Consider the following 13681-nt stretch of genomic DNA (forward strand, 5'->3'; position numbering starts at 1 on the left):
ACATAAATCTCAGTTATAAATCACTTTATGTAGATTAGAAACATTAATCTGAAATGTGCAAACTGTTATCATCTAATGTACAATCTACTATCTTCACACCATGTGGCCAAAAGTATATGTTTGCACCTTAACACCATACTTACAACTTTTTTGTTTGTTTGTTTGTTTGTTAATTGAATAAATGGTAAGTTAACAGCTTCCACTCTTAGGATGTCTTTATATTTTGGAAGGAACATGGATGCAGCGATTTGTTCTCATTCAGACCCAAAATGCATCATGGAGGTAGGCCTTTGGCATTGGGCTTGACTCACTTAATTAATATCAAAGGTATTCAGGTCTGGGCTTTTGTTTAGGCTAGTTCTTGCACAACAGACTCAATACACTATTTCAATATGGACCTAGTTGTGTGCACATGTGTATTTGATGCATGCTGGAACAAAGGGGCCCTTCTGAGAGCACACAATTCTCTAGAATGTCATTGTATGCTTTAGCCTTAATAATTTGTTTCCACTGGAATTAAGACTCCTAGCCAAACTCAATATTCAGAAGTGAGAATACTTTTGTCCACATACTTTTGTCCATATATTGTTTTCTAGATGGTAGGTTGGTGGTTGTTGTAAAGGTTGCAAAAGACAAGTCAAGTCACCTTTATTTATATAGCGCTTTTTACAATACAGATTGTATCAAAGCAGCTTCACAGCGATGACATGAAAATAATACAACAAAGTTTGTTTCTAGAAGAAAATGGCAGATCAATAATATTGTTGAATATTAAATGCCCCCAACTAAGCAAGCCAAAAGCCAAGGCAACATTGGCAACAGTAAATTTCCACAAAGAAAGAGGAACGTCTAGGTTTCTATTGTAACCCCTGTTCTCTGAAGGAGGCGCTGCAGCCGGTGGCAGGGTGCAGACAGAAGCCTGTCAGGGTGTGCCAGATCGCCTCCGTCTGCTTCTGTGCAGCCAAGAACTGCTGGGAGAAGTTCTCTCCCGCATCGCCTGGGAGATCGAGGAGTCGAGAAATTTGTATTTGTCTCCCTCATATCAACCAGGTTAAGCCATAGGTGTCCTGGACTACAAGTGTGGGCATCGTCTAACCCAGAGACCGTGAGTGACTTGCGTCGCACGTAGAGCGAGGTCCGTCGCTGTGGGCAATATTCTGCATCCAACCCCGGTCAGAACTACCCTTGTGCAGCTCTTTGAGTGCCTTGGCCTGATAGACTTGCAGGAGGACCATGCAGACAGGCATCAACACTTGTCTAGACGACCTTCTTCCTCGTAGCACACCGTAAACGCTCGGCTCTGAAGCGAAAGTTTGAATTGCCGATTACACGCGCTCTTCCTTAAATACTCACTTCTCGGGGTAGGATGCGGGATGCAACTCTCACACGCCAATGTGCATTGGCTCGCTTAGTTACACTCGAAGGTGATTGGGCTCTCAGATGAGATCACAATTCGTCAGTCATTCTGACGTAACGTCGACCGTGACTGACTGAAAGGGAACATAATCAGACTGCCACTTTACGTGTTGCAATCTATGTCAGTCATACTCCAGATATCCTTTCTGCATGCCATTCCGAACCTATTGCAATGTGCATGCTGTGATGCATTAACAATTCACAACAACAAAAAAGACCATAGTCACAAACAGGAAGCAAACTGGTCTTCTATGTTGAATCTTGCCTAAGCAAGAAAAAAGTGACCTCAAGCCTCATTAAAGGATAAATAAAATAAACAGATAAAAAGATCAAGAATCATATTCCATTCAGGTTAAATAACAGGAAATAGAACCCATTCCAAGATAAATCATGCTTGAGCCTTTAAAACTGACAGAGGACCAAAAACAACACATTGAATTCCCATAAACACAGTTCCATTTCCTACTTGAACCTCTTTGTCACAAAGGCTGGTCCATTTCCTCAACACACCAGGTACCAAAAATTTCAATTAATTATTTTTAACTTTAACAATGTGGTTTTAACATTACATTTTAGCCAAATAAGTTTTTTAACTGGTTTTAGTGTTTTAACCTTAATACATTTTTTTACTTTTGTTTACAAGGCACTATTTGGTCTCACACCCAAATATATTGGTGACCTTTTTTACACCCTTACTTTCCAACTAGAGCACTCAGGACTTCTGACCAACTGCTATTGACAGTTCCTCGTTACCGTTATAAATCTACGGGTGACCGTGCCTTTTTGGTGAAGGGTCCGAAATTATGGAATAGTCTTCCTTTCCATGTGAGGTCATCTGCCCGTCAGGGTTTGGGATTGAGGAGATGAGGTGATGACTCAATGGCAGAAGAATGAAGGCTTTTCTTTAATATTTTTTTATACCTACCCAGATGACTTGACTTGACAGGGAGTTTGCACACGACTGCAAACACAGGGAGAATGACACTGAACCCTGACACTTCATCGCAAGCCATTTTTAAGTCTTCTTTAACAACATAACTGTTTTCTTTGGCTATTGAATTGATCATGAAATGGGTTCTTGAAGCTGATAGAATGTATGATGTTGCATTTAAATATGTTTATTTATTCTTGCTTTCACTTTGGGTCAACTTCTGTTGTTTTTAAATGTGCTATACAAATAAAGGTTGACTTGACTAAAGACAAATAACTAAGCCTGTGCACTGACTCAGTACAATGACAAATAAAGATATTTAAACAAACCAATACAGTAACGTTTTTTATATTTTTTATTGATCAATGCAAAGATCAATGTATAAGAAAGTGTGGCATAAATGCTGGCCATCATGGTGGAAAATGCATGGCATGCATCTATATCAGAAGATTTGTTTTAATGATGTGAGAGTACGGGTGTACACTCTTTTTTTCTGAGAACAGTGCATTTGACGCTGCTCAAGTCTGTGGTTTACTGTTTCCGTCTGACAAACTCTTGCAGAGTGTCTTTGTAAAGAACTGCATGGTCAACCAATTCCTATAGTACAGCAGAAAATGGGTCACAACTTTCAAAGCCACTTCTCAAGTCTTGCAATACCAAAGTATTTTTTTTTTTTTGAGCAATTCAAAGGGTAAGAGCTGCAGTAATTGTTGCTGTTGAGATGTAAATCACATTGGAAAACATCTGACATCCGGTTTTAGAAGGTACACACTATTGTAAGAGGGGGACACAAATGCAGTGTGTGAATTTAATAACATATACCATCAACTTTTTAAAAATATTAACATTTTTAGTTTGATTTTAGTATTTAATGTTTCTTTTTTTAATTTATATTGATGAAATATTTTAATATTGGCCATAACATGAAAAAAATTATAAGCTTATCTGACCAGAATTTAAATATCAGTGCATCCCTAAAGCAATTTAGTTGTGCCACTTCTTTACATTTCAAAATTAAGCATTTGGTACAATGTACTAGTTCACCTGTCACTTGTTTGAAGCTAGTCACATTGTTAACTTTCCTATTCATCTTGTCATGTCAATAATTTTGCATTATTGGGCCAATGTAATATCAACACACTTTAGTGTTTTGAAAAATCAAACAATGTTTGTTGTTGGATTGTCACCTTTGAAATTCTCAGAAGAACCAGTTAGGCACTTTAGTAAAATACCTTCACGAATTGCTGGCCAGGAAATAACTGAAAAAAAAGTAAAAAGCGTTGAGAACAAAATGTTCTATAACCTTCAGCCCATTTGGTGACTGGTGACATCAATGTCGTGCATCATATCACACACCACAACATTTGCATAACCTCAAGTCTCTGAAACCGTAAATGGAGTTCAACAGTCAACTGTTAAAGGCTTGACTTCTATAGAACAAGAAATTATCTAGAGACTAGAAATTATAAAACACCAAAGCCTTTTTTTCTAAAACAAATTTATTTATCTTAAAAAAGCCAATACAGATCTGAAGATTTTTTTTTTAGAACTGTAACACACTGGTTAATCTCAATTTCAACATTGTGTTAACAATGACTGTAAATCAATACTATACAATTTCAAAAAGAAAAGAAAAAACTGGATTCACAAAATTCTTAGAACAGGGGCAGCAGACAGAGGACTATCGCGGTAATGTGAAACATGGAAGTTTGTTGGCTTTAGCGAGAGGTGAAAAAAAAGCATAAAACATTGAACAGAAAGATGGGAGACAGAAAAGAAAAAAGCCCCAGATAAGATACCATGAAAGACTCTTTTTTTCATGGAAATTGAGTAGGTTTAGAGGGACATTTGCAGAGATTCAACTGAAATAAATTCGTAGAATTCGATTTTCGATTCGAAGCTGTAAAAATTTGAAAAGAATTGGCATGTGAAATTCAAATATGTACCTCAAACCACAATCTAGTTTACTTGGTCTAATAATCTTATCATTTGAGAACTCGTTGGGCAAATCATAATAGTGTATGACAATTGTGCGTATAGAGACGTGCCATCAAAAAACATTACCATTCCATCCATTATTTCAATTCAAGAAACTCAAAATGGTGGAGTCAACAGTACTGTCTGCTTAAACATATAACTGACTAATTTTAAGGCAATCGGGCCTAGTTAAAACATGGAGTCAAACGATTTCAAAATATATTAATGAAATTAATTACGGATGTCACATTGATGTTTAGTTATGCAAAATATCAAATGCATTTGCCAAGTGAGACAAGAGCAGAAGACAAAAGCAATACTGACGTCGCTGATAATAAAGTGGAAATACTGTATTTAGCCGTAAATGTCAAGCCGGTAGGCTCCCCTGACTTTGTAGCAAAATTTTGCGTTTTAGAGAATGTGGCACAAACTATAACGTTGGGTACTAGTCGAACTGAGCTGATCCATCTATGTAAACACTATTAAGGATTTTCTGATACAGAAAAAAATACTGTTGACAAGGAATGAGAGGGAGTCATGTCTATCACCGAAATGATAGTCCCCCCCCCTCATCACTCCAGAGGATCAAATCAATACGCTGTTGATTATGGGAAGAATATCACAAAATAACCGTCTATATATGATTGGAAACCTGCAGTTTTGTTTTGTTGTGACTGATCATTCAGTTGCAGTTATTTCAAATGTCATGGTTTATTCACTAATGTTTGCTCTAGTTCAGATATATATCACTATTAATGAAGACAGAAGCAGCACTAATGTCCTCCAGGCTCTGCCCAAGAGAAAATCAGCTCCAAGTGAAAAAGACTAATAAAATACTCTCTTTAATTTTTACCAGCGGCTGATAAAGAAATATGTAATAAAGTACTTTTTTCCTCACTTCTTCTGTAAAACTGAAGTCACCTTTCTTGGCATTTTGAGACTTAAAATATCATCTTAGATACATACAAAAAGACTTTAAGCAATAAAAACAAGTTTATATTATGGGTAGCAACATGTAAAATAAAATCACAACTCTGCAGAGAAGACGGAAAATACAGAATTTGCATAGCAGATTAGAATACAACTGAGAAAGAACTGCGTTTTTTGGTACAATATGGTGTTGTCACGTAGCTTTTGATGTATGTACAGCGTAAAATCCATTTCAGTTCCTTTCGTGTCAATCCATAAAAGCAGAAAAGGATTTAGAGTCCGTCACTATAATGCTTGCAAAGGAAATGCCAAGCATCTCATTCGCTTCCCGTCGCGCTGTTACAGGCGAGACGTGTCATATCAAAGTTTGAGTAGGAGTCTTTTACAGGAAAACTAGTATACTGTTTCGAAAGTGCCATCTTGCTACATTTGATCAGGTGATTCCATGGTCTGTTCGTGAAAGTTTAACACCAACATGTTGAACATCCCGATAGCTTTCAGATACTGTGAGTTTTGGTCACATCACATTCTCTCGTACACACGCAAACACACACATACACACAAAAGGGGACCTGAACTGAGCAGGTAAGGGTGTAGAAGAGGTAAAAAAAAAATTCACTCTCGAGGTTTAATCAATGTTCCACATTCCAGCAGCGGGTAAAGCTTTGAAATGAACAAGCACCATTTGGAAAAGGCCTCCGAAGTCCTCCATTTTGGGAGAGTGAGTTTAAAACTACATTCAGACTGGCAAAAAGTCTCAGTGGCTGAAATGTTCGTTTTGGGTTTTGCTTTCTTGTCTTTCTGACAAGCCGTTTCAAGGCAAAAAGCAGCCCCACGGTAGCAGCCTTACTGGAGGCATCTCCATTTGAAGGGGAGGCCCTTCCTCAACTCCCGTGTTTGTAACGAGACCCAAGGGTGTGTTCACAAGTCCTCACCGTCTCTGGTGTGCGTAGACTGGGTATGCTAACGTGACATTCAAAGAGTCATTGTGCTGAACCAGGGATGTGTGCTGGTAGTGCAAGACCAGTTCTTTTAGAGAGCTGTAAAGGTTGTAGGGCTCAGCGAAGCCAAATCCTGTCGGTGTCTTGTTGATGACGCAGTGCTTGACCTCACCATCCACACTGTGAGAAGACAAAGAGATGGTTTTAGTCATCATTGCCTTTTGAGTCTCAGCTTAGTTGCAAAGATTGTCAACAGATGTCCGTAATAACATATAAACTCTCCAATAATTAGGTAAAAAAAAAAGCCTCAACATCAAACAAGCACAAAAAAAGTGATACATACACAACACTGCAGGCGTAACATCCAGATTTGCTGCTGTCCCTGACCAGGAATGTTCCATCTCTCTTGCCCCGCAGAAGGGCCTCAGCCTGGATGCGGTTAATGTTACCCAGCTTCCAGGCGCGTTCATCATGGTGTGGCAAATCCTCATCGTCATCCACCATCGAGTACTGCCTGTAGTAAAGATGTGAAGAGTTAAATTTTGAAAGCAGGAAGACTTTAATATCAAACAGCTATAATGTGATAAGAATACTCACTCGTCCTGGTTTTCGTTTTTGATTCCCAACCATTCGTTGAGTTTCTTCTGTCTGACCCCTTTCTGTGTCAACCACCTGTGCAGCAACAGAAATCATTATGTTGCTCTCCATGTAGTCGTTTCTAAATGCAAGACTGTGTCATATTTGAAGTACAGAAACTATAGATGAGCTTACATGAGGTACTGATCCCTGGTCTTTCTGAGCTGGATGAGATCAGGCTTAATGCTGTTCATCCGCTTGTCAATCTCTCTGTAGTCCGCCGCCTGCTTCTTCAGATCTTCCTCGAGACGTCGCTTGCTGTCCACAATTTCACTGATGCGCGATTTTAACTTCTCATAGTTGACCATGATCCTGCAATGAAACATTGGAGAGATGTTGCATTAAAGTCCTGAAATGTTCTCCAAAAGACTATTTTAGGTTTTCAGCTTCAAGACTCACCTTTGGATTTCCTTCTCGTTGCCTTCTCTTCTAAACTTCTCAATATATTCTTTGCTGTATCGTTCTTGCGTCTGGCACTGCTCTTCAAATATTTTTATGGTCTCATTAAAAGCTTCAATAGCAGTCCTTTTCATTTGTATTTCCTAGTGAGCAGACAAAAACCATGTCAGAATGTAAGCACTTTATCGAGCTCTGAGATTGCTTTACTGAAATACATATCGTCAAGTCATCAAATATATTTAGGGAGAGCAAACCTGTGATGTTCTAGTGTATTCCTCATAGAGTCGGTCATACTCTTTGTTCTTTTCTTGGAACTGCTGGTGGTATTCGTGCAACTTTTTCCCAACAGCTTCAATGTTATCCTCCTTTACCACTTGATCCTATAAAAAAAAAAAAAAAAACATCCAATAAAATGTTTCTGTTATAAACTAGATGATCCAGAGAAAAGTTCTGCAGGAGGACACTGCATATTCCATTACCTGTTGGTGCTTAGATACAGGATACAGTAGTTTCACATCTAGTTTGGGATTGTACTGGGCGAGAGACTCGTGCCGATAGTGGTTGATCAACTCAACCACAGAGTTGAAAGTCAGGGGGTCTGAGAAGCCGTACTTCCCATCCCGGTGGAAGATTTTGATTAGCTTGTTGTTGCCTCCCTTCCTGTATGGTCAATGAAAATAAGGATTTAGAGCAATCCTTAAAGTTGGCAACGTCAAGGCAAGCACCCTAAATAAAAAGGAATTCAGACACACTTGGGTTTACAAAGGAGAATGTACCTCAGTGTGAGCGTGTAATCCCCATGCATTTTAGTGGAGGCATCTCGAACCAAAAAAGTACCATCAGCAGTGTCCCTAAGCTTTTCGTTGACCTCCTCCCTGCAACAGAAAGAGGTTCACACTTTTACAAGAAGCAAAATAAATAAATAATGATATCAATAAAAAAGCATGCTTTAACCAAACACTAGGTTTGATGAGTACTTGCCTGGAGATGTCCCCCCAGTACCATTCAGCGTCTTGCAGAGCCATATTGTTGTTCATACCGTTGTTAGTGACAGACGTTGGTTTGGGTGGCTTGGGAGGTAGTGCTGTAAAGAGAAAAGAGAAACTTATTGAGAACCTAACTGCTGATAAACTAGAAGCACTCAAGGTCATTTACATATAAAACATGTGGAGGCATGCCCAAATCTATGCGTCCTGAATGATATATCTGTGTTTTCAATATGAAACACCAGTCCAACCAAAGAATGCTAATCTTATGAAGAAAAATGAAAATCGTCAAAACATCCTTCAGCTGTCAAGTAAACGATGCAGGTTTCCTTCCAATGCGACAGTCATGTTTTAGAACCATGCAACGGTTACTGCAGTTTCCCAGATCTCTTGCCTCCTCCCCTCCCAGTGTCTTCCATTTCATTAAATGCAGCTGAACACATGCCTCTTGAGCGCTCAGCAGGGAGTCGGATTCTTGACTCAGGGAGAATGCATTTCATTGCCCCTTCCAAAAAAACTAATTTCATCACCATTTCCTGATCCGGTCAGCATTATACCACATAATCTATTCGTGAGATGTACCAATCAGAATACTGAGTCATGGAGATGCAAAACAGGGAATAATTTAGATTTTAAATCAGTTATTTTATGCATCCTTTCACTTTTACAACAAGTGTTTCTAAACAGAATTAACACTGTTTCTAGAAGCAATGACATTTGACAGCAGGCATATACCCACTAATGGGTTTTTCAAAGCAATGCATTGTGCACAATCATGCAAAAATCCTCAACCATTGAGAACATGTTGCTTCGCTGGATAGAGGCAGAGAAAGCACTTGATTGGCTGCTGGGCCGTGTGACGGGAAGCAGCGGGGGCAGTGCAGTCTCCGTGGAGCATGAGGCAGAGCTGAAGCGGTGGGCTATTTTTATCTTCCAACCAACCCCCCCCTCCACCCCACACACACCATCTCATGCACACTCACTGTCTCATCTTTTGTTCACTTCAGTCACTATCATCGCTAAGCATTTTCTGCCTAGTGCAATCACAGGGTATAAACCTCACAGACAAAGATATTAATTCAGATACAAGAATCTAACCAACAAATCATCCCATGCTTTGTGGTACCACCATTAAAATATACACAATGACTAAAGTATCTGTTACCATAAGAAAACACCAATGGCAAAACGTTAAACCCATTTTAAGACCAACAGATGCATCAAAGACCACAGACAGAGCTGTCACCCATCAAATTAAGACTTACGAATGACATGTTTGTAATGCACCAACTTCAACAGTTACCTGGCGCGTCTATTTCTATGTAAAACAGGAGGTCTGATCCAGATCCTGATCCAGTGTCAAGTCGTGGACTATCTAAATCCGCCATGCCTAATGATGTGTTGCATATCTGGAAGGATACGCATGCAGTTTCTTTGCAAACCGCCACTGAACGTATACTATAAATCCAGGTTCTTCGCCCTCATCGGTTTGAGACCAATTTTTTAAAAGCCTTGGAGAGTGGGGTCAGTGAAAGCCATTACATCACTTACCCCAGCCAATGGTGCTGCAGGACTGTTGCTGGCCACTCCTGCCTCATCACCTGCCTCTATTTCTTCCAAGTCCTAAGTGCAATGATGTCATTGCAACAGTGCTTTGTCCGTTCAAAAGTCGACAATTAAAAGTGCACCAAAAGAAAGATGTATCTGCTCTTAATTGTGTGATCCAGCGATATCCTTTATCCGTGTGGAACACAGGCGTTCTCAAAGCCGTTTTGTTGCTGCCAAACAGAGGGAGTTATATCACAGACAAGGTGCACTGCAGCACAGCGTCTTTCGAATGAGAAAAAGAACTGAAGCTTTACGGTCTTTCTCTGTCACCCCCTCCCTTCCTGTATCTGTGATGCAGCTTTGCTAAGCCCCGCCTCACTGAGCATAAGTATTCAGTACGGCCTCTCTGCTGGTAGGCAGACAAAATTGCTGCTGCAGCGGCACGTAGGCAGTCCCTACGTCAAAGACAAGGCCAGGTCAGGAGGCAGGCATGGCTTGCAAATACTTCTTATAATCCCCACATGCGACTCACAGAGGACTGTAGGAGGGTAGAGATCAGCTATACATGCTTGAGAGGGTACCTGAAATAGCCGCATTTCTCAGTAGGGTTAAATTGGTCACAGGAACGTGGGCTATTGTCATGCTTGGCACTCTAATGACAGGTCAGAAAGGCACTTCAGCTAGGGTGCTTAACAGTCATGCAGTAAGTCAAGTGCAACTGACTGCCACTGGGACATCAAAGTAGTGTGTAAAAAATAATTTAAAACTTCAATTTAGAATTTTAGTGGACTCCTTGCATTTTAAAGAAATTCTATACCCTAACTTATATTGGAGCCGATGAATAATGAAACACATTCACCTCGCATGCTCAGACATGCCGGTGTCAGTCAAACAAGTTAACCCACTTTTCGTTACAGGTCGCACTTGGAGTGCTAGTCTTGATACACACAAGTATCAAGTACACACTCGTACAGAAGAGTAGCACTGATATTCAAGCCTGTCAGAGCTTTAGTGGAAGAGCTAGAACAGGACATAAAATAGGACCTTATAAAAGAACCACTATCATGAACTATGAAAAACCGGGTAACTCCCTGAAGTGATGACATGCTGCTTTACTTTGATACATTTCCGTCTACCTAACTGCTTTTGATAAAAGTAACCCAATCATTACACCAAACTTCCTGAGACACCAAAACCACACACTTACATTGCAAGTTGTGCATGATCAGCAATAGTCAACCTTTCGTTCAGCAAGTCTGTCCGGTAAGCATTATTCCGAATTATTGGTAAATCCAAAAAGATGGTACTTTTGTGGTCTTGAAAAATGTGCCCACTTGACTAGTGCAGGAGTCTCAAAATCACTGCAGCAGTCTTTAGAAATCCAGCAAAATCCGAGTTGGGAAAGAAAAGAGTTGGTGCGACGGGTTGCGTCCGGAGAACTAAAGAAGGTCTGAGAGTGGTGGAGAATGACGCCTGCTCCGGGACGGCTGGGTAAATGATTGCTGGGGTCGCACTGCTGCTAGCCGACTCTCTCTCGCTCTCTCTCTCTCTCTCTGCTCATTCACTCTCCCTGGCTCCAAGGGTTCAGTCTCATGATTAACTCGCTCAGGTTCAAATATTTGCTGAGCTGTGCACCCTTATGTTTTGGGAGGGGAATGTGCCACAGGCAGGAGGGGGCCAGGGGGTGGAGTAAAGTCCTCGGAAGTGATCGTAGAAAATGTGTGTGTGTGTGTTAGAATGCATGCAAGACAGAACAGCCGCCGCTGCAAGCTAACAAGAGAGCTCTGTGGAGCAGACCGCACTTGAAGCCAGCCCAATTCCAAGTGGGCCTTTTGCCACCTGCTTAAATTAGCCACCTAGTAACTAGGAACATGTGCACACACGCATCCACACGCTCATATTAACACACACATCAACAGCTACAAACACCGCTACATGTGCAGGAAATCAAGTATGGGCAGGTCGGTAAGGCAACAAGAAACAGTAAAAGGTGGCACTTGTGTGACCCATGTTTGTGTAAAAGCTTGTACAGGAAGAAACTGAGCTGCCCGAGCAGTAAGGAGGCAAGTGTGCTTTTGAGTCTGGACTCGTCTCGCCCAACCCAGCCTCCTGCAGGTGCAAATTACTGACAGCTGAGCTTGCTCCATGCCAGGGTAAGGTATAAATAGGCCCTAACAGGTAATAAAACATTTAAACGGTCACACAGACAGACTTGGGAGAGAGATAGACGGATAAAGACAGGGAGAGAAGCAGGGAGAGAGACTTTACTAGTGCTATAAAAGCCCAACTGGACAACTGGTCTGTGTTCAGGGCAGCGTGCGTACACACACACACACAAATACAAACACAGTCAGACACAGCAGAAGTGTCTATGTGGCCTGCCCCATCTCTAAATGAACCTGACCCACAAAAGCAAGGGAGTGGAACACAGATTTTTAGACAGAGCACTCCCAGCCATTAAACATTGATATAGTATCAGCTGAAGTGAAAAGGCTACTTCATATAAGAGTTTAGGAATATCAGTGCTGTCGGCACCAATAGCCTCATGGTCAGCGCGCCGACATATAGTGCCGTTGCGCTTCGGGTGACCCGACTCATGGCCCTTTCCCGATCCCGTCCCCCGGCTCTCTCCCACCTCGCTTCCTGTCCCCTCTTTCTTTTTCCTTTTCTTTTTGGGGTGATTTTTGCCTTTATTGCGATATCCCCCCCAAAAAAAATTTTTTTAAAAAGAAAAGAAAAAAGAATATCAATGCTGTCTTCCCTTTTGTTGCATAAAACACATCAGAAACAGACATCTACCTTTTTTGTAATCTTTTTTTAATACATTTTAGACATTCTTTGGAGTAGTGTGTGCATTTTGATCTGTTGTAAAAGTGTGAACATCAGTTGGAGCTGTGGCCTAGTGGCTAGCACTTACCAGTAAGCCAAGGTGTCTCATGCGGCAAACCCAGGTGCAAGCCCATTACACAAATTTAAATTCCAGGTACCTTTCCCTATCTTCTCCTCATTGTTGCCATCTACTCCAATACATCATTAAATGTGCATGTGTCACAATGGTGCTTATCTGGACAACACTGGTTTGAATCCAGTTAGCCATCACTATCCCATTGCCTACACTGTATGCAAAGCTTTAGATAAATATTTCTCAACCCTTTTGACTCCATTACCCGACATTATTTAAATAAGACATCAGTTAAATGTTGTACTTGTGTTTTTTCTCTCTCCAGCATTAATTAAGATTCTTAAGAAAACTAAATTGAAATAATTTAAAGGTTGGTTGAGAACCATTGTCTTAAAGTTGTTATAGTGTTTTTACCTGGTGCTGCCTGACTGTCACTCCATTCACTGGTCACCAAGACTTCAACTATCCTGATGTGTGCCTCTGGGCTGGGCTCACAACTGGGAAGGGAAAAAGAAACATCAGTTTTTTTGCTAGCAGGCTAGCTGGCAACAACATGATCATTAGCGTATGTGTCGGGATTTACCTGGTGGGCTGATGTCTGAAGAGTGTCGGACTGAAGATCTCAGCGAGGGCACGAGCACTGAGCAGGTTAGCTGCTGAGGCCTGACATACACGAGAGAAGTGGCGCAGCAAACTCTGCAGGGTCAGCCAGTACTGCGGGGGAAGTGCAGAAGAGCTGGCCACCAGCCGCAGGTGATGTGCGCATTCGTCTGCACCCTGCACTTCTGAAGGGACAGGCAGAAGAGTGTAAACAAGGGCTTTCTAACACCCACCTACAAACACTGAAAGTGGCGTCATGTGATATATATATTTAAAGTGAGATAAACATACCAATAATCAGTGAGGCCATATGCAAAATTTTTTGGAAAATTGCACTTGGTGTGCAACTAACCGCAAAAGATCTTAAGCGAGACAATGACAGAGTAAGGTACTCTGAGAGATGATTGGTTCACAG

General features: G+C 41.0%; 1 protein-coding gene across 3 annotated transcripts in view; it reads right to left on the minus strand.

Annotated features, from left to right (window-relative positions):
- Positions 1–2707: 2707 nt before the first annotated feature.
- Positions 2708–13681, minus strand: part of pik3r1 (phosphoinositide-3-kinase, regulatory subunit 1 (alpha)) — a 29628-nt gene continuing 18654 nt past the window's right edge. Inside the window, exons 6-16 of one of the 3 annotated variants that reach the window (XM_079608705.1) lie at positions 13250–13451; positions 13081–13163; positions 8212–8314; positions 8007–8105; positions 7710–7890; positions 7485–7610; positions 7231–7373; positions 6967–7143; positions 6793–6867; positions 6539–6709; positions 2708–6375 (exon numbers count right to left, since the gene is read on the minus strand). In XM_079608705.1, the coding sequence (XP_079464831.1) occupies positions 6186–6375; positions 6539–6709; positions 6793–6867; positions 6967–7143; positions 7231–7373; positions 7485–7610; positions 7710–7890; positions 8007–8105; positions 8212–8314; positions 13081–13163; positions 13250–13451 (1550 nt within the window). In that variant the 3' untranslated portion in view covers positions 2708–6185. Of the gene's footprint in view, positions 6376–6538; positions 6710–6792; positions 6868–6966; positions 7144–7230; positions 7374–7484; positions 7611–7709; positions 7891–8006; positions 8106–8211; positions 8315–9767; positions 10069–10971; positions 11396–13080; positions 13164–13249; positions 13452–13681 lie in introns of those variants that run through there. The other 2 variants (XM_079608706.1, XM_079608707.1) reach the window with 2 other exon arrangements.

The sequence above is a fragment of the Phoxinus phoxinus genome (genome assembly GCF_949152265.1).
Source record: "Phoxinus phoxinus genome assembly, chromosome: 3".
Lineage (NCBI taxonomy): Eukaryota > Metazoa > Chordata > Actinopteri > Cypriniformes > Leuciscidae > Phoxinus > Phoxinus phoxinus.